Source organism: Myotis myotis, unplaced genomic scaffold (genome assembly GCF_014108235.1).
Source record: "Myotis myotis isolate mMyoMyo1 unplaced genomic scaffold, mMyoMyo1.p scaffold_m19_p_2, whole genome shotgun sequence".
Taxonomy (NCBI): domain Eukaryota; kingdom Metazoa; phylum Chordata; class Mammalia; order Chiroptera; family Vespertilionidae; genus Myotis; species Myotis myotis.
The window spans coordinates 63737621-63758696 of record NW_023416324.1 but is presented as its reverse complement, the minus strand read 5'-3'; the positions used below and the strand labels follow the sequence as shown (position 1 = coordinate 63758696).

The window sequence follows — 21076 nt, the reverse complement described above, 5'->3', positions numbered from 1 at the left end:
TATTCCCAATGGCTATATTCCTTCAAAGAATGGCTGCTTCCTATTAATGGAACCAGGGGCACTTACAGCCAGAAGAATCTCTTAGTCCCAGTTCTAATTTCATAAAAGAGGAAATGGAAGCTCCAAAGGTTTAATAATTGCGTAAGAACACAAGTTTCTTAGTAGAATGGGGAGTCAGGAGTAGAACCTACTTTCTTTGTTGTTATTTGTTTTTAACTTTCTGTTTCATGACTGTGGTTAGGTGATTGTAAAGCTTATCTGACTGGGTATTAATGCGTCAATCTTTCAAAGGATCACAAGGACAGTGTCTAGTCACCCACAGTGTCTGTGGGTGAAATACATGTAATTAGATTGGCTTCATACACTAAAGCTATAAATTAAAAACGTAATGGATCACAAAAAAATACTAAGAAATATCACTTCAAATTTAGGGAATTACTCCGTCTTGACTAAAACCAGACTGAAGAAAAAACTTATCTAAAAAAACAGTGTGTCCATCCAAGGGGTATTGGTCGGCTGTGGGAACAGACAACTTCACAGAGACGCATGCCCACGGTGCTTTAAACTCCGTGGAGCAGAGATGACTCACAGACATGACCTTCAGGTTTTTGTGAAGATGGATAGATACATCTAGTCAGGAAGGCTGATGCCACTGAACCCCTGTATCACCTAAGTCCCTCCTTCCTGATTCCAAGCTCTCACAGCAGGCTTCTGGTGAGGACTGGACTGTTCCATGCTGCTTCCTTCAGAGAGAAAATGGACTGGACTAAGGAGGCAAGTATTGGATGCCCAGGGCAGAGTACTCTTTTAAAATAATTTTTAGAATGGCGTTCTGAATTTATACACTAGTCTCTTGCCAGTTGGTGTGTAATGATGACAAGGTTGAGTTTCCCAACCTGCAAAGCCAGGGGTTAGTTGACTTCCCTTGGTAGACCTGAATTTCTTTTTAAGTTCTAGACTATGCAAAAACAATGGGAAGAGAATTAGTGCAATTAAAATAAGAGTAGATTGCTACCTCAAAAGAGAGCAGTGATCTATGTTATATCCCTCATTAACCCAGTTCACTTTCCTGAGAAAAGATACAGGAACACCACCATGTGAGCAATTTATTTTTGGGTTTATAGGGCTCTCATTGTTAAAACACCTTCTCTGGAAAGCAAATAATCACTTTTCTTAAGGAATCTATTTTTGGTGATCATCTTTGGGGCCTCAGTTACTTTATAATCGGTAAAATAAAAAGTAGATGAATTCTAAGGTCCCCCAGCTCTAAAAAATAGTGAATCTTATATTTTTTGTTTAAATGTTTAAAACATATCAGTCTGCCGTGGGAAGAGATGAGATCTTATAGAATTGTGTCATTCTAAGGCCATACTTACAGAAGATAGACTTTGCATGAACATTATTGATGCTGTTGCATTCTGCGTGCTATTGTATAAAAACATGCAACCTCCTTGGAAAAGCTCACTGGTAATACAGTTCTCTTGGGGGCAAGGGCCTTTTTCACACGCAAATATGCCCGTGATGTCAGATGAGCACCTAAAAATAGAAAGAAAAATTAGGTCTATTTTAGAAATACTTGTGTTTCTTCTTCACTAGCTCATATAATAATGAGTTGCAAAGACTGTAGCTTGCTAAAAACACATAAAATATTTTTAAAACTGCTCTATTAAAGTTCAATTTAGAAATGGCCTCCACTTTATTTTAAAGAATTTGATCTTGATGAGAGGTTTTGTATTGCCAAGGGCTTTACCAACTAAACAAGGTCAAAGCAAAAGTTACCAGGAAATCAACGTGAACTTTTGGAAGTCCATGGAAGAGCATGAGAGGCAGTATCCCAAGTCAGGGCTCCTTTGAGCTCATTGCCATTGGACATCAGAGGAAGAAGAGAATGGACACGTAATGATATTTGAAAGGATTCCTTCCTAAATAGGTAATCTCAAATCGTTGAAGGGAGTGAAAAACAATACAACCTTTAGGAGAGGACTCAGTCAACACCTACCAAAATTACAGCTCGGCGTACCCTTTGAGTCAGTAATTCTTGGAAGTTATTTAATAGATATGCAGATCGGCCTGCATACATGAGAAGTGGCACATATATGGCATTATCACCTGTAGTGATATTGGTAGTAAAAGATTGGGAACAACCCACTCATACAACAGGAGAGTGACTGAAAAATTGTGTTACATCCACATAATAAAACACTATGTAATTATAAAAAAAGAATGAAGAAAAATACACATTTTAAAAAAATCTTCTAGCAAAATCATGAAAAAATAAGAAACTAATAAAAATGGTTATCTAGAGGGAATGAGAGAGCACAGGGTAAAGACAATGGTGGATGTGAGATATCTAAGAATATAACTTTTGGATATTTGAGTCACGTAAGCATTTTAAAAATGTAATAACATTACAAAACTAAAAATGTCAATTAAGTTTTAGCTGCCATTATAAGCTTAACTGTAGAGTAAAAAATAAATAAACTGAATTTTTAGCATGAGAAAATTACTAACCTTGTTACTTTAATTTGATTTTGCCCATTTATGTAGAAAGGTTTTTCATGGTTATATTCATCAAACACACCCCAACGGAGATGGGCCCACTCATGGACAAACACTCTGCCTGTGGATGAGAGAGCTTTTGTTTTGAGTTCCTAAAATCTCAGCAATGGACTTGCTAATCAGTGAAGATGTAACAGTACTTGACTATCTATACTCATGCCAAAGGGTTGAAGTACAATTCTCTCTTCCACTTTCATCTTTCTCACCCCATTTTCATCACCTCTCCTTTACCCCAACCATCATAAAAGAGGCAGAGTCCCACATGTCTAGTCCCATAAATGCAAACTGGTGATTTACTTGTACATCTATTTGAAACTAGTGAGCAGTCCTACATCTTCTCATTTCCTCAATGAAGCTGCCTAACAGGCTTCTATTGAGATTCATATAGGCCTATAACGTCAGGATTTGGGGGAAAGAAAAGAAGCATATTTAAGTGCAATGAACTGAACGTTTACATGCCAACAAAATTCAGATGTTGAAATCCTAATCCCCAATGTGATAGTATTAGGAGGTAGGGACCTTTTGGGGGTGGAACCCCATAATTGATTAGTGACCTTATAAAAGAGATTCCAGCCCTGGCTGATGTTACTTGTTGGTTAGAGTGTTGGCCTGCACACAGAAGGTTTTCAGGTTTGATTCCCAGTCAAGGGCACGTACCCGGGTTGCAGATTCCATCCCCTGCATAAGTTGGGGCGTGTGTGGGAGGCAACCAATTGATATGACTCTCTCACATCAATGTTTCTCTCTCTCTCTCTTTCTCTCTCTTTTCCTCCCTTCCACTCTCTCTAAAAAAAAAAATCAATGCAAGAAATATCCTTGGGTGAGGATTAAGAACAACAAGAAAGAAGAGAGAATCCAGAGTGCCCCTTTCCTTTTCTGCCAGGTGAGGACACAATGAGAAGATGGCTGTTTATGTACCAGGAAGGGTATATTCAGTATCACCGCTGGTGCCTTGATCTTGGACTTCCAGGCTCCAGAACTGTGAGAAATTTCTGCTGTTTATAAGCCACCTGGTCTGTGATAGTCTGTTATAGCAGCCCAGACAAACTAAGATACCAAATAAGCAAATAAACCTTTCTTATTCTTCAGAATGATGAAGAATAATTCTATTTAGAACGATGATTAAAATATTGCAGTCAGGGAGAAAGAAGGAACAAAGAAATCATAGAACTTCTTCTCTAGCATAGATGTTTCCTTTTTTTTATACCTGATTCTTCACATTTATATTTATTTGCAACCCTTAGCTCATGGAAACCCTCATCCTCAGCATACAATCCTTTGTAACTTTTTCTCTACCTCTCTAAATACTGCATTTCCTTCAACATTCAGGTCAAAACTGACTTCTCCCTCCATGATGCTTTTCAGTTTAACTCCCCTTTCAAAGTGCACTTTAAAAAAAAATTGTTAAAGTTATGAAAACCCAGGAAGTGTTTGCTCAGTTGACTCAAGCTGTGGCATATTGTGCAATTTTTTGACCTTGGGACAAAGGAAGGAAGGGAATAGTGTAAGTTGAAAGTGTTAAGGAAAAGTCTGTGCCTGCTCATGGAATTTAGAAATGCTGATGAAGTTATATATTTATGCAGTGATTATCAGCAACAGTTACCAGAAAAAAAAATCTTACAAAGTTTTAAGTGTCTTATAAAATGTGTTTTATAGAGCATGTTGCCCCAACTCCTGCTAGCTATATAGAGGATAACAGAATCTATTTAGATTTAAATGGAGGTAATCATAGTAACATCATTGGAAGGCAATACTATCCTCCTATATAATAAAGAGCTAATATGCTAATTAGACCAAACAGCCGAACAACCTTCCAGATGTCCTTCTGGACGACCTTCCAGATGAAGTCGGGGCTGCGAGGGCCAAGCCCCTTGCACAAATTTCATGGCTTGGACCTCTAGTATGTTAAAATAAAAAACAAAAAATTAAGACTGGGATGGTTGGTCCTTGACCTGCTGCTCTTTTCTCACCATAGTTTCTCCCTTAGATCTCACCCACTAAATGCGTTTCCAAACCTGACTACTTTCCCAAACCTCAGCCACACACATTCAACCACAGGCTGTTTTTGTTTTTTATTTCCCACCAGGATAGTTCACTGCTCCTCACAATCAACTTGCCTTGATCCATACTTGTGGATTTCCCCCTTTAAGTTGGTTCCTTCTATTTCTGCCAAAAACTTGGTGTGTCCCTAATGCTGCTCACATACATCCCCCTTAACCTTCATACTTTAGCACTTCAGACCTCTAGTTCTCCTTTTCCCTTCTGGAATATCTATCTCTAGTTGTTAGGATTCAACAAGATAACATTTGAAAAGCAAACAGCACAGCACCTAGAACATGGAAAATTCTCATGGTTGTTATTACTACCTTTCCTGTCCTTCTCATCTCACTGCCTCCACATTCCAGTCTCATGGCCTTGTACCTGACCTTCTCTTAGCTGTTCTCCTTTTATCCGGTTTTCCCTCATTGATATGAGGAAGCCAGATTATCCTCACAGTCCAGTTCATCATCTCAAAGCACTGCTTTGATGCTGGCACCTCTGCGTTTATAAACTTTCAGGGGTGAATTACTAATTTGGGCATTTGAAGCTCTCCATCACTAACCCCCATGTGTATTTCAGCATTTCCACCTACTACTTCACTGCCCACAGTCACTCTGCCCCATTCATAGGATCTACTGCTCACATGTCTAAATATGCCCTGGATTCTTCTGCTAGAACAAATTTATCCATACTATTTCCACTGTTCTCTCCCCCTTTTCCTTTTATCAAAATGATATTCAACCTTGAAGATCCTCTGCTCAAAGAGGCCATTTCTGACCATCCTTAGCTCAAAGTGTTTTCTCCTTTCACTAAATTCTTACAGTACTAACTGTCTGGACCATTAACCTGGTGCTTAATTCTTTCTGGCCCACTTTGTTCTTCATTTTTTCATGGGTGTGTGGCCTATCTCCCAACCATATGGGAAGTCTTTGGCAAATTTCAGGTCCTCTGAGTCCTTTTCAGCACTAAGCCCAGAATATTGTAAAAAGTAATGGCAAATGTCTATTTCTTACCTCGTGATCCATAGCCAGCTGTTAAGTCATCATTCAGTAGAAAGTCAGGTGTGAAATAGATGTGTTTTCCCTCTTTTCCACACCCTCTATATTGTAGGGTATATGGATCACCTCCATGTGCCCCAGATGAGGCAGCCACTATAACATTTGCCTAAATTAAAAGAAATACCTTGTGACACTCTATAGCTCAACTGTGATGTTGGTGACATAAACATATACACATTAAAATACTTTGAACAGTACACTTAAGATCTGTACATTTTACTGTATGAATTATATTCAAATTTAAAAACATATTTTTAAAGTGCCTTATAGATGGAGTTTAAAATGCATTCACAACTAAATATCAACAAAATTATTTGGCACTTTAAAGACCATCTACATTTCCCTGATTGCCAGTGAGGTTGAACATCTTTTCATATATCTATTGGGTGTATGTCTTCTTGGGAGAGGTGTATTTTCAGGTCGTCTGCCCATGTTTTGATTGGTATGTTTGTTTGTTTGGTGTTGAATTTTATGAGTTCTTTATATATTTTGGAAAGTAAACCTTTGTCAGAGCTACTGTTTGCAAATATCATCTCCCATCTTGTTAGCTGCTGGTTTGTTTTGTTGTCCATTTCTTTTGCTGTACAGAAGCTCTTCAGTTTGATATAGTCTCAGTCATTTACTTTTGCCTTTAACTCCCTTGCCTTTGGGGTCAAGTCCATCAAATGTTCTACTACAGTGAGATACCACCTTACACCAGTTAGAGTGGCCATTATCAACAAGATAAGCAACAACAAGTGTTGGAGAGGTTGTGGAGAAAAGGGAACCCTGACTCACTGCTGGTGGGAATGTATACTGGTACAACCACTATGGAAAGCAGTTTGGCAATTCCTCAAAAAATTAAAAATTATCATACAACCTAACAATCCCACTCCTGGTATATACCCAAAAAACTCAAAATAATTTATATGCAAAGATATATGTACCCTAATGTTCATTACAGCATTATTCACGGTGGCCAAAGAGTTGGAACAGCCAAAGTACCCTACAATGGAGGGCTGGATAAAGAAGATGTAGTATATATACACAATGGAGTACTACACGACCATAAGAAAGAATGAAATAGCATCATTTACAACAACATGGATGGACCTTGAAAATATTATGCGAAGTGAAATGAGTCAAACAGAAAAAGCTAAGAGCTATATGATTTAACTCATATGTGGAATATAATACTGAAACTTATGAACACAAACAGCAGTGTGGTGGTTGCCAGAGGGAGGACGGTGGGGGAAGAAAGGGGTTCTAATATGTGATGACAAGAGATTTGACTTTGGGACTTTGGGTGGTGAGCACATGGTCTTATATACAAATTTTGTCAATTAGTAATCCACACATGAATCCTATATGTTCATGTTGAGTAATGTCACCCCTATAAAATTTTTTTAAAAAACACAAACCATCTACATTTTAACAGTTTAGCAAATTCCCACAGAGTTTCATTTCTTCCATTTGCCCTCCCAGTTTCCCAGATTAACATTTTCTGAAATTGCACTGAGCTGTGCCACCTTCAGATGGGGGTCCAAGATGGCAGCACAGGAAGATGCTGAACTCGCCTCCTCCCTTGGACATGGACACACAGAATCTATAGCTACATATGGGTCATTTTCCTCCAAAAAATCTGCAAACTAAACTGCTCTTCCATGAAGAAAAGATAAAAGGACCACATTGAGATGGGTAGGGAAGCGGAGACAAGCATCTCTAATGTAGCGACACACGATAGGGAGGATACACCAGTCTGGTGCTTCCCCCGGAGGAGAGAGCTTCACATCACCTGGGGTCTGCACTGGAGAGACAAGCCCCACACATGTCTGGCTTAGAAAACCAATGGGGCTGATGTTCAAGGGGCCCAAAGGGCTTTAGGGAAGTGAGGTTCTTCTTTTAAAGGGCTCATGTGAGGTTTCATTTGTCCGGGGACCCAATACAAAAGAAGAAGTTTGCAAAGCACCACCAGTGGTTCTCAACCTTCCTAATGCCACAACCCTTTAATACAATTCCTCATGTTGTGGTGACCCCCAACCATAAAATTATTTTTGTTGCTACTTCATAACTAATTTTGCTACTGTTATGAATCATAATGTAAATATCTGATATGCAGGATGTATTTTTATTGCTCGTGACCCACAGGTTGAGAACTGCTGAAGGAGATTCATTCACTAATCTTAAAGCACCTGTGGATGGAGCAGAGAATAGTTGAAACTCTCTCTGGAGATGGAGGCACTGGCAGATTCTATTTTTGCATTCTCCACCTGCCCTGCTAGCACAAGTGAGTGAGATTGGGTGTTGCACCCTCCCCCCCCCCCCATACACACACACACCCTGCATTGCTGGAACGGGCAGGATGAGTAGTTTCCACACTTTCCCACCACCTTGCTGAAATGGGAGAGTGGAGTTGCAAGATTCAACCACTCCCTGGCTGGAGAAGATGAGCAGAAAGCCACCAGCAAAGCCAGTTGCAACACTCTCCCACTCCCTGGCTGGAGAAGATGAGCAGAAAGCCACCAGCAAAGCCAGTTGCAACACTCTCCCACTCCCTGGCTGGGGCCTGCGAGCACCAACATCACAGCATCCCCCTGCTCCCTCCCTAAAGGCAGCATGTGTGCTTGTGCACACACAGACAAGACATTTTCTCAAGGCATCACTGAAGCCCAGGCATGACAGTTAAGGGTTTCTTGCTGCCTCACTGAAGACAGGCAGCATCACCTAGGAAACTCTTCCAGATCTCCTGATCTGGAGACCAGCAGGGCTAATGATTGTGGATATATTCAAGCACCTTAAAAGCTGCTGCCTGAGAGCCTGGCTTCCAAAAAGACTTGAAACTAGGTGCTAAATAAGATTCTTCTCCTTGAGAAATTGACAGGTCTTGCCACCCCCTCAACAATGGGGACCTGTTAAGAATAAATCAGACTGTTTAAACATCACAAAGATTTAAGAGACAACCAAGAACTAGGGCAAAGTGAATAACCAGGTTCATCACCTATACAAGGCCACTCGTTCAAGACTGAGAGAGGTAGCTGTCTTGCCTAATACAAAGAAACAGAGTTAAACAAAGTGATGAAACAAAGAAATATATTCCAAATAAAAGAACAAGACAAAAACTCAGAAAAATCTTAATGATATAAAGAAGTAATCTACCTGATAAAGAATTCAAATGAATGGTCATAACATTGTTTATCAAACTTGGGAAAAGAATGGATGAACATAGTGAGAACTTCAACAAAGAGAATATAAAAGAAAGTATCAAACAGAAGATATAACACTGAAGCATACAATAACTGAACTGAAGAATATACTAGAGAGGTTCAAAAACAGATGGGATAAAGCAGAAGAACAGATCAGTGAGCTGTAAGACAAAGCATTGGAACTTGCACAAGCAGAGCAACACAAAGAGAAGATAATTTTTAAAAAGCGAATATGGCTTAAAAGACCCATAGGACAGCATTGAGAGGAATAACATTTGCATTTACAGATCCAAGAAGGCGAAAAGAGAGAGAGAAATGGGGCAGAAAAGTGTTTGAAGAAATAATGGCTGAAAACTTCCTAATCTGGGGAAGTGAACAGACATCCAGGTCCAGAAATCCCAGAGGGTTCTGGGTAAACCCAAAGACATACACACCAAAACACATTATAATTAAAATGGCAAAAGATAAAGACAATTTTGAAAGCAGTAAGAGAAAACAACTTATTTCATACAATGAAAACCCCATAAGGCGATCAGAAGATATTTCAGCAGAAATTTTATGGGCCAGAAGGGAGTAGCAAGACATATTCAAAGTGCTGAAAAAAATTAATTTTCAACCAAGAATACTCTATCAGCAAGGTTATCATTCAGAATTCAAGGAGAAATAAAGAGTCTTCCAGGAAAGCAAAATCCAAAGAAGTTTTTCACCACTAATTTATCTTTACAAGAAATGTTAAGGGATTTCTTTAAGCTGAAAAGAAATGGCACTAATTAATAACAAGAAAACACATAAAAGTAAAAATCCTACTGATAAAGGTAAATATATACTTAAAGCAATGGAGTTATCACTTATAAAGGTATTATGAAGTTAAAAGGAAAAGGTAGTAAAATTAAAATCACAGTAATTAGTTAAGGTATGCATAAAATAAAAAGATATAAAATGTGACATCAAAAATATAAAACATGGTAAGGGGAGTAGAAGTGTAGGGTTTTAGAATGTGCTGAAATGTGACTTACTATCAATTTAAAGCAGACTGTTTTATGGATATAGGCTGCTCTATGTGAGCTTTATAGTAACCACAAAACAAAAACCCATAGCAGATACACAAAAGATAATGAGAAAGGAACGTAAGCATAATAGCAAATAAAATAATCAAACCACAGGGAAAAGAGCAAGAGAAGAGAAAATAACACATAGAAACTACAAAACAGCTAATAAAAAATTAACAAAATGTCAATAATTACATATCCTATCTAATAAAAGGGGAATATGCAAATTAACCATCATTTCATCACAAAGATGGTGGTGCCCATAGCCACAAGATGACAGCGCCTAGTCCCCTCAGCCTTGCCAGAGTCTCCCAGTCCTGGGGGCGGCCACTGAGAGGGGGCAGCATGAGTGGCCTGGCAGAATGCTTACTTCGTCGCCATGGCAAGGAGGCAAGAGTTCCGCCCCTGCTGCAGAGGGCCTCTGGGCAGCAGGTGCGAAGTGGCTGGGGCGGGATGCTTGCGTCATCGCTGCAGCGACGAGGCAAGCGTCCCGTCCCGGCTGCGGAGGACCTCTCGGCAGCGCGCGCATGTGCACGGAGCAGCTGGGGTGGCCGTGGAGAGCCTCTGGGCTGCAGAGAGCCTCTGGGCCACAGAGAGCCTCTGGGCAGTGGGCATGGAGCGGCCAGGCCCCACAGAGAGCAGAGAACCACGGGTTGTGGGCCTAAGCCATCAGGGCTCCCTGATTGGAGAGGGTGCAGATCAGGCTGAGGGACCCACCCCTGTGCATGAATTTCATGCACCAGGCCTCTAGTTTATCAATAATTACTTAAATGTAAGTGTACTAAATTATCCAATCAAAAGACATAGAATGGATAAATGGGTAAATAAACAAAATGTGTCTATTTGCTCCCTACAAGAGACTTACTTCAGATGTAAGGAGACACACAGACTGAAAGTGAAAGGATGGGAAAAAATGTTTCACATAATAGAAATTTAAAAATCAAATCATATAAGACATAAAGACTTTTTAAAAAGACAAAGACTGTAATACAAGACAAAGGTCATTGCATAATGATAAAGAGGCCAATCCAGCAAGAAGATATAACATTTGTGAATATATATGCATCCAACATAGGAGTAGCAAAATATATGAAGTGAATATTAACATACCTAAAGGGAGAAATTGACAGCATACAATAATAGTAGAGACGTTAGCACCCCATTTTTATCAATGGAGAGATCATCCATATAGAAATCAATAAGGCAACATCAGTCTTAAAGACAACTTTAGATCTATTAAGCTGGATTTAAAAAATATATTCAGAACATTTGATCCAAAAGAAGCAGAATACACCTTCTTCTCAAGTGCACATGGAATATTTTCCAGGATAGATCATGTTAGGCCACAAAACAATTCTCAATAAATTCAAGAATACTGAAATCACATCAAGCATCTTTTTAAAATACAATGGTATAAATCTAGGAATCAATTACAAGAAGAAAACTGGAAAAAGCATAAATATGAGGAAATTAAACAACATGCTACTGAAAAACTACTGAGTCACTGAAGAACTCGATGGAAAAATAAAAAATACCTAGAGGAAAGTTAAAGGAGAAATACAACATCCCATAATCTATGGATGCAGCAAAAGCATTTCTAAGAGGGAAGTTCACAGCAATACAAGCCTACTTCAAGAAACAAGAAAAACCTCAAAGAAATATTCTAATTTTACACCTAAGAGAAATAGGAAAAGAAGGACAAACAAAACCCAAAGTTAGAAGAAAGGAAATATTAAAGATAAGATGGAAATGAAACAAAAATAAAAACAAATCAATGAATCTAAGTGCTCCTTCTTTGAAAAGATACACCAAATTAACAAACCTTAAACTGGACTTAACAGAGAAAGAGAGATGGAGGTGGGGGGGGGGGGGAGAGAGAGAGAGAGGAAAAAGTTCAAATTAAATAAGAAATGTAAGAGAAGTTACAAATGATACCACAGAAATACAAAGGGTCATAAGAGACTACTATGAACAATTATGCTCCAACAAATTAGACAACCTAGAAGAAATGGATAAATTCTTAGAAACATACAATCTCTCAAGATTGAACCATGAAGAAAGAGAAAATCTGAATAGACAAATTACTAGTAAGAAGATTGAATAAGTAGGCAAAACCCTCCCAACAAAGAAAAATCCAGGGCCAGATGGCTTAATGGATCATTTCAACCAAACATTCAAAGAAAATTTAATAACTATCCTTCTCAAACACCACCAAAAAAAATTGAGATGGGGGAAATACTTCCAAACTCATTTTACAAAGCCAGAATTACCCTGATAACAGAACCAGACAAGGACTCCACAAAAAAAGAAAATATACCTAATAAACATAGATGCAAAAATCCTCAACAAAATATCAGCAAACCAAATTTAATAATATATTAAAAGGACCACACACCATGATCAAGTGGGGTTTATTCCAGGGATACAAGGATTTCTCATCATCCACAAATCAATGTAAGACACCACAATAAAACAAAATGAAAGATGATCATAACATGATCAATAAATGCAAAGAAGGTGTTTAACAACATTCAACATTGATTTATGATAAACATTAACTCTCAATAAAGTTGGTATAGAGAAATGTACCTCAATATAATAAAGGCCACATACAATAAGCTCTCACAACTAACATCATGCTCAGTGGTGAAAAGTTAAAAGCTTTTGCTTTAAGATCAGGAACAAGATAAGGATTTTTACACTCACCATTTTTAATCCACATTCTAGCACTAGTACAGGTCCTAGCCAGAGCAATTAGGCAAGAAAAAGAAATAAAGGCATCCACACTGGAAAGAAAATGTAAAACTAGCACTATGTGTTGATGACATGATACTTTATATATATAAAAAAACCCTAAAGATTCCACCAAAAATTGTTAGAACCAATAAATGAATTCAATAAAGTTGCATGATACAAAATTACTATAAGAATTGATTGCATTTCTATATACTAACATCAAACTATCAGATAAATTAAGAAAACAATCAGTTTACAACTGCATCAAAAAGAATAAAATACCTAGGAATAAAGTAACCGAAGAGGTTAAAAACCTGTACACTGAAAACTATAAGACACTGATAAAAATAACTGAAGAAGACAGCAATAAATGCAGAGCTATTTTGTGCTCATACTTTGGAACAATTAATATTGTTAAAATATCCATACTCTCTAAAGCAATCTATAAATTCAATGCAATCCCTATCAAAATTCCAATAGCATTTTTCACAGAACTAGAACAAATAATTTTAAGATTTGTATGGAATCACTAAAGACCCTGAGTAGCTAAAGCAGTCTTGAGAAAGAAGAACAAAGGTGGAAGTATGCGTCCTGATTTTTAACTATGCTACAAAGCTATAGTAATAATCAAAATAGTATAAAAATCGACACATAGATCCATATAAAAATCGACACATAGATCCATAGACTAGAGAGCTCATAAATTAATTCATGCATATATGGTCAATTAATTTATGATAATCGAGGCAAAAATATACAATGGAAAGGACAATCTCTCAATAATGGTGATGGAAAATTGGACAGCTACCTGCAAAAGAAGTAAACTGGATTATTATCTTACACCACATAGAAAAATTAACTCAACATTGATTAATGACTTGAATTTAATACATAGTAATTTTGGGTGTTTTTTTTGGAGGGGACATCTCACTAAGGCAAGGGCAAAAATAAACAAATGAAATTATATCAAATTGAAAGGCTTCTGCACAGTGAAGGAAAGAAACCATCAGTTAAACAAAAGGCAACCTACAAGATGGGAGAAAATATTTGCAAACCATATATCCAATAAGTGGTTAATATAAAAATATATAAATAACTCATACAACTCCGTAACAAAAAAACAATCTGATTAAAAAATGTGCAGGGTATCTGAATAAACATTTTCCCATAGACATACTGATGGATAATAGGCACATGAAAAAATGCTCAGCATCACTAATCATCAGAAAAATGCAATTCAAAACCACAATGAGCTATCACCTCATACCTGTCAGAATGGTTATCCCATATAATAAAAGCGTAATATACAAATCAACCAAATGGTGGAACGACCAGTCAGCGGGGGGTGGGGCTGGCGAGCAGGTGGCTCCAGGCCAGCCAAAGCGGGTGCTAGCAGGCAGAGGGAGGGGATGTCGATGTGGTGGTGGTGGGGGGGGTGGGGGCACAGCAGCAACCAGTGGTGGCAGAGGGGTGGTCGGGGTGGGGCTGGCCGCTCACCAGCTGGCCCTGTCCCTCGATCAGCCCATGGGTCACCTCCCACAGAGGGAGGCCAGACTGCAGCTTAGGCCCACTCCCGAGGGCTCCTTGTCTGTGAGAGGGCACAGGCTGGGCTAAGGGACCTCTCCCTTAGAGCACGAATTTTCATGCACCAGGCTTCTAGTTATTAAATAAGACAAGAAATAACAATTGATGGGGATGTAAAGACCTGGGATCTTTTATGCACTGTTGGCAGGAATGTAACTTGGTGCAATCACTATGGAAAACAATATGAAGTTTCCTCATTAAATGAGAACTAAAACTGGCATATGATCAAACAATTCCAATCCTAGATATTTATCTGAAGAAAATGAAAACACTAATTAAAATGATAGATGCACCATATGTTCATTTCAGCATTATTTACAATAGCCAACATATGGGAAAAAACCTTAGTGTCAATCAAAGGATGAATGGATAAAGAAGATATTATAAATATTATCCTATCTATAAAAGAGAAACATGGTAATTGGTGTACGACCGCTACCCTTAACATTGGCTAATCAGGGCGATATGCAAATTAGCTGCCGGCCAAGATGGCGGCCAGCAGCCAGGCAGCTTGAAACTAACATGAGGCTTGCTTGCTTCAGTGACGGAGGACTCCAACGTTCCCCGCCTGCCGCTGCAGGCCTCTGAGCTGCAACTCTAAGCGACTATGTAACCCATATAGAAGCTAAACAAAACCCCAGAAACCTGCTTTAGTTCACCGGGCTTCAGCCAGCAAGATCGCAACATTGTAAGCAAAGGCCAGAAACCTACTATCAGCAGTGGAGGCCTAAGAGCTGGAGCCAAGACTCAAAGCTAAAGCTGGCCCAGAATAAAAAAAAGAAAAAAAGGAGCAGTTGGGAGCTTCAGTCACTCCCAGCCTGAAAACAGCCCTCAGTCCCTCACCCAGACTGTCCAGGCACCCCAGTGGGAACCCCCACCCTGAAGTGTGTGTGACCAGCTGCAAACAGCCATCATCCCCTCACCCAGGCTGGCCAGGCACCCCAGTGGGGACCCCCACCCTGAAGGATGTGTGACCAGCTGCATACAGCCATCATCCTCTCACCCAGGCTGGCCAGGCACCCCAGTGGGGACCCCCACCCTGATCCAGGACACCCTTCAGGGAAAACCAGCCGGCACCCACCCATGCACTAGGCCTCTACCCTATATAGTAAAAGGGTAATATGCCTCCCAGCACCGGGATCAGCGTGACAGGGGCCAGCGCCCAAACCCCCTGATCGCCCTGCGGCTCTGTGTGTGACAGGGTGCGGTGCCCAAACCCCCTGATCGGCCCTGCTCTGTGTGTGACAGGGTGTGGCGCCCCAACCCCCCCCCCCCCCCCACGGGCCCTGCTCTGTGTGTGACGGGGTAGAGCCATAACCTCCCCATCAGCCCTGCCCTGAGTGGGAGAGTGGCGGCGCCCCAACCCCCTGATTGGCCCTGCTCTGTGGGTGATAGAGGGCGGCGCCCCAACCCCCTGATGGGCCCTGCTCTGTGCGTGACAGGGTACAGAGCCCCAATCCCCCTTACGGGCCCTGCTCTGTGAGTGACGGGGCAGTGCCCCAACCCCCTGATTGACCCTGCTCTGTGTGTAACAGGGGTGGCGCTGCAACCTCCCCATTGACCCTGCCTTGAGTGTGACAGGGGACGGTGCCCCAACCTCCCAATCGGCCCTACCCTGAGCATGACTGAGGGTGGCATCACAACCTCCCGATCGCCCTGCTCTGTGCATGACAGGGGGCGGCGCCCCAACTCCCCAATCGGCCCTGCTCTGAGCCCGACCAGGGGCTGCACCTAGGGATTGGGCCTGCCCTCTGCCACCCAGGAGCAGGCCTAAGCCAGCAGGTCGTTATCTCCCGAGGGGTCCCAGACTGCGAGAGGGCACAGGCCGGGCTGAGGAACACCCCTCCCCCCTGAGTGCACAAATTTTTGTGCACCGGGCCTCTAGTATATATATATATATATATATATATATATATATTAGAGGCCTGATGCACGAAAGTCATGCAAAGGTCTTGGCCCCCGCTGACACAGTGGCTGCCTCTGCCTTGGCCCCTGCCACCACTGTGGCTTTGTCTGAAAGGAAGGAAGTGCATTAGGCTTTTATTATTATAGATGTACTATATATATAATATATATAATAAATACACACACACACACACACACACACACAATGAAATGACAAAGAATGTAATCTTGCCATTGTGACAACATGGATAGACCTGAAAGGCATTACGTTAAGTGAAAGAAGTCAGAAAGAAAGACAAATACTGCATGATTTCACTTATATGTGGAATCTAAAAAACAAAACCAGACTCATAGAGAACAGATTAGTGGTTGTCAGAGGAGAGGGGGGTTGGGTGTGGAAATGGGTAAAGGGGATCAAGGTATAAACTTTCAGATATAAAGCATGTCATGGGGATGCAAGGCAACACCTACAAAAAGAGCTACAGATGCCATGCCCTTGTCATTTGGACAAAATCTCATTCCTATTTCCTGAAATTTGTCCCAAAGCAAAAGAGAAGGTGCTTTGCATAGGATGGAATACTCAGGCTGTTCAGGATTAACATTCTACCTTAGACCATAGTAACCCAGCACCAGCCTACTATTCTTAACGCTTTCTCTCCTCCCTGTCTTCCCACCTACATGAAACTAGATTCACAGGAATCACTTTGCTTGTCCTTGAGTCCTCCATAGTGCCTAGAATGGACACTGTGCATAATTATTATCCACTAAGAGTTGCCTTAATTGATATTATGAGGTTAAAGAAATTGGTATCCAACAGATATATGAACAACCTTTAATGACTATTATTTCCTTTAATCTTTCTGTTCAGTCATATTCTCATTTTTGCTTTGGTTATTTATTTCTTCATTGGGATCAGGAATACTACCTGGTTAGGGGGTTGGTTATCTCCAATACTTCTTTGTTCCACAGATGGCCAAACTGGTTAATGCAATCTGTATAGACAGCTAGAGACAACATGGCTAAGTGCAAAGAACATGGGTTTGGGAATCAAATAGATACCGATCCAAATTGTGGCTCTGAAATTTACTAGCTGTTTGACTTGAAACAAAATCCTTAATTTATTTGAGCCTCAATTTCCCAATTTGTGATAACAACCAATATTAGGGTGTGGGGGAATTATACAATATGTATGTGTAGAATTCCTGGCACTTAGTTGCAGCTTAAAAAATCAGCAGCTCTCTCTCCAGTTTATCCCAGGTCCTCCATCTCTCCTACCTCTGCTCAAGAATTGCAAAAGGCTCTCCTCTGGTCATAAATCAAATGCTTCTCAGAGCCTCTGTAACCTTTTCAGGACACCGAGGTGCCTATCTAGATTGCTATACCAGTCCATTACTGAGAGAGTAACTTCAAAGGAGGGCTAAGAATTAAAACAGGCTTAGGAAGTCTCATACCAGTGACACAAATGAGCAGAGGGGAAATGGTTACACATGCCCCAGTCCTTCTGTTTGAGCTGTAGTTACAGATCTCGAACCCACTCCATTGCTGGAGCCCTGAGCTACGTTTTCAATGCCTCTGCTTCTGTGGCTATGGGCAGTTGCCATGGCTCTTGTTCACAATAACTTCAAACAGTGATTTACCAGATTTACTTACCATTTATTTATAGCATGCACACTAGTCTATGCCAGACATCAGCATGGATGTTTAACTATGATTTATAGCTTATCAGAGTCCTTTGAAGGTTAAATTCATTTTTGGTTGGAAAAGAGAAAATAGCCACCCCACCCCTCCTCACTTTCTGCCTTCCTTCTTTCCAACATACTCCTCGAAAGCTGTCCTCGATATGAGGTAATGTGAAATTTTCCTAATTTACACTCTGGCAGAAGACAGTCATATTTTTATGTGCATGGGTGGCCAATGTTTCTCTCTGGACATGCCTGTTTACTGCCCTGACTGACAGATTATAAAGATAGTCATAACTGGAATTGCTCCCTTTACAACTCAGACTCCGTAGATAAAGCTAGTTTTTGGTCCTTAACCAGAAATTTCAGGAAAGACCCTGTAGGTTACAAAGTAAAGCGATCTGAAAGGCTACCTGAGCAATGGCATTTTGCTTACCTTTTAGTGCAAATTTTGTACTCCTTTATTATATATCTATATATTTTATGGTTAACAATCTTCCCAATACCGTTATTTGCATATTAATATCAATGATTTGTTTTTGCTTAAGTCCTTACTTTTAAATACAGTATATTTTGGTTGTTTCACCTTCCCACCCTTGATTTAAGCTCATTTAATGAATCTGAATTCTTACCTTTTCATATGATTCTTGTTTAACTTTGCTGTAATTATTAGCTTTCCACGTGGCAGGGATTAAAATCTTTATATTTCTGAAAAACACTCTTCTCTTGGTAGCATTGAACAGGTAAAAAGAAGCTTCGGTTACCATTTCCTATAACCAAATACAAGAAAAGCTTGTTTTATCCTTTATCCTTGTAAGTCTTTTATGGTTGAGTTTGCTAGTCACACTTGAATAAAGTAATAGTAACAAATAATGGAAACATTTTGAAGGAGCCCATTTCTGTTAGAGACAGCATTAGACTGTGAAAACTTAGGAACAAACTAAACTTAAATGGTTGTCTGGAAGAGATTTTTAGGACAGTAATTGGGTGTCTGGGCTTGCCTATATAATTTTCCAATTTTGTGAAAGGCTTTTAAGCTTTTACCAAACAAATCCTTTTCATGTCACACCTGTGGGCATGTTCAAGACCACACCTTATAAATGTTACTAATTTCACTAAAGCATTAATGAAAGGAGGCTCATAAGTAATGGAGTTGTGATCCTTCCTTGTTGTAAGGTGAAAATAGTCAATTAGAGAACGTTCAGGTAAAAAGCAAGAACTTTGCTCTTTGGCACTCCATCCAGACTACCACTCTTTCTGTCTGAGAATTCGCACCCTCAGGAAGGAATCCAAGCACATGATTTAATAAGCACAAAATCATGCTTATTCATCAGTCAAACATCTGGTCTTTGTTGCCACAGTACATTATTTCTTAAGTTGCCATCCCAAAACAGTCATGCAGGAACACAAAAAACACTGAAATTAGTAGTAATCAACAACAAAAAATAAAAGAGGACTAGATCAACAGTCTGTGAACTGAGACTACACAGAATTAGGTGAACACTCTGGCTTGCCCATAATCATAACGTTTGGTGCAATCGTTCAGAAATGCTGCTCTCTTTACAACTCAAATTACAAATCAGACGGGGTTGTTAGCTCCTTACAGAAGGCTACAGGTCTGTTCAAATGGGGTAATGAACTTGACTTCATTTTTGCCACTCACCTTGATGTTTGGGATGAGGTTCTGATCCTCGGACACCTGAGGATTGATTGCAATGAGTAACCCATCATAGCCGTTGTCTCGAAGCTGCACTCCAGCTCCCAGGAATAGGAGTTCTGGACTTAGAGCCACCAGGAGAGTCGCAATCTTCAGGCAGCAAACAGTACCTGCTTTGTCCCCGTGGGTCATGTTGTAGAGAAGCCTCAGACTGGTTTACTCACACTGGTCCTGCTAGATGCATTGTGCCAGGTGACAGGGCAAAATAGTTTCCTTCTGAACTTGAAGGCCCTAGAACTTGTAGTGAAGGAGGTGCCTTCTTTGCAAAATCAGGGGTGGATCTACCTGAGACCTGCCTCTGCAAGTCCCTTTTCTCCAGGCAATGCCACACTTGCCTGTTCTGCGGCTGAGCTTTCTCCTGAATCATAGTTGGGCAATGTATCTTCCACCTCATATTCATTTTATATTTCTCTGAAGGAAGAGGAAAATAAGACAAAAGGAGCTTGAAAGAGAGAGGCCTGGGTGGCCGGGCTGGAAATCAGAGAATCTGGATTGGTCTCTCCACTTTCACCAGACACACAAAAATCTACAGTGATTTTCCTCTCTTTATCCTTGACAGCCTTCTCCATCCGTCAGCACAACTACTTCCCCACTGCACTCGAGTCATATTTTCTCTGTTGTTAAGATTCCTCTGTCTGGTTATTTTGAAGATTTAGAAAGCCATCCTGCGGCCCTGTGCCTAGGGCCTTGGGTCAGATAGTCTGAGCAAGCTCTCAGCTAATGGCTGGGGCAGGGTATCAGGTATCCCCCAGGGAGCGCCAAGTGCCGGGAACTTGGATGCCTGAACAGACCACAGGGGCCTGTCCCTCTGCCCTGTCTGCCTTCTTTCCTCTGGAGCTGGGGAAACAATGAATTTCTCCTTCAGCAACTCTCTTGAGGGCGAGACTCTACCTCAGTCAGCCTTCCATTCCTCCAGTACCTATTACAGGTTCTGGACTGAAGTAGGCCTCTCAACTATTTTATGAGTGGTCAATAATGCCTGGTAATTACATAATGCTTTAGAGTTTACAAATGAACACACTTAAATGTAAATTCCCTGATGCAGGTATAGTTTTTACTTTTTCAATGAAGGCACTGAGTCTCATAGAGATTATGAAAATTAGCCAATGGGGGTGGGAACTAGCATTTATTGTGTGACGGGTTTTATTGCCCCAAGTTTATGACAAAAATCAGGCTCAGAAAATCTAAGTAACTTGTTCAAGATTGCACAGGTGTTGTCATAGTGCAAGAATGTGACCAACTAACTTTAAATTCCATTGTTTTCCACTATATCATGTTCACGCGTGTTCTCAAGACACTAGAAATGAAATGTTAAGAGCTGCAATGTTGACGGGTATTGAAGGCTATTTTTCTCTTGCTGTCCCTCTGCTTAGAACCTCTTCTCTCACTGCTTCTCACCTGCTTTCCTTCACATTCCAATCCTGGCCCCGAGCTCCCTAACTTTCAAACCCCCGCTTTCTTAGCATCAGACCCCTCTCCTCTGAAGCATGTTTATGGTTATGATGTCACATTTATACTGTGCAATTGGTTGCCTGCTTCCTGCTGAAGGGCATGTGAGAGAGGAGCC

General features: G+C 40.5%; 1 protein-coding gene across 2 annotated transcripts in view; it reads right to left on the bottom strand.

Moving 5' to 3' along the window:
- The window catches only part of LOC118676966 (calcium-activated chloride channel regulator 2-like), a 42165-nt gene extending 22385 nt beyond the window's left edge, over positions 1 to 19780 (bottom strand). The window contains exons 1-5 of one of the 2 annotated variants that reach the window (XM_036351640.1): positions 19456 to 19780; positions 18425 to 18562; positions 5613 to 5763; positions 2512 to 2620; positions 1377 to 1536 (exon numbers count right to left, since the gene is read on the bottom strand). In XM_036351640.1, the coding sequence (XP_036207533.1) occupies positions 1377 to 1536; positions 2512 to 2620; positions 5613 to 5763; positions 18425 to 18562; positions 19456 to 19641 (744 nt within the window). In that variant the 5' untranslated portion in view covers positions 19642 to 19780. The remainder of the gene's footprint in view (positions 1 to 1376; positions 1537 to 2511; positions 2621 to 5612; positions 5764 to 18424; positions 18563 to 19455) is intronic. The other variant, XM_036351639.1, reaches the window with a different exon arrangement.
- Between the last annotated feature and the right edge of the window lie 1296 nt (positions 19781 to 21076).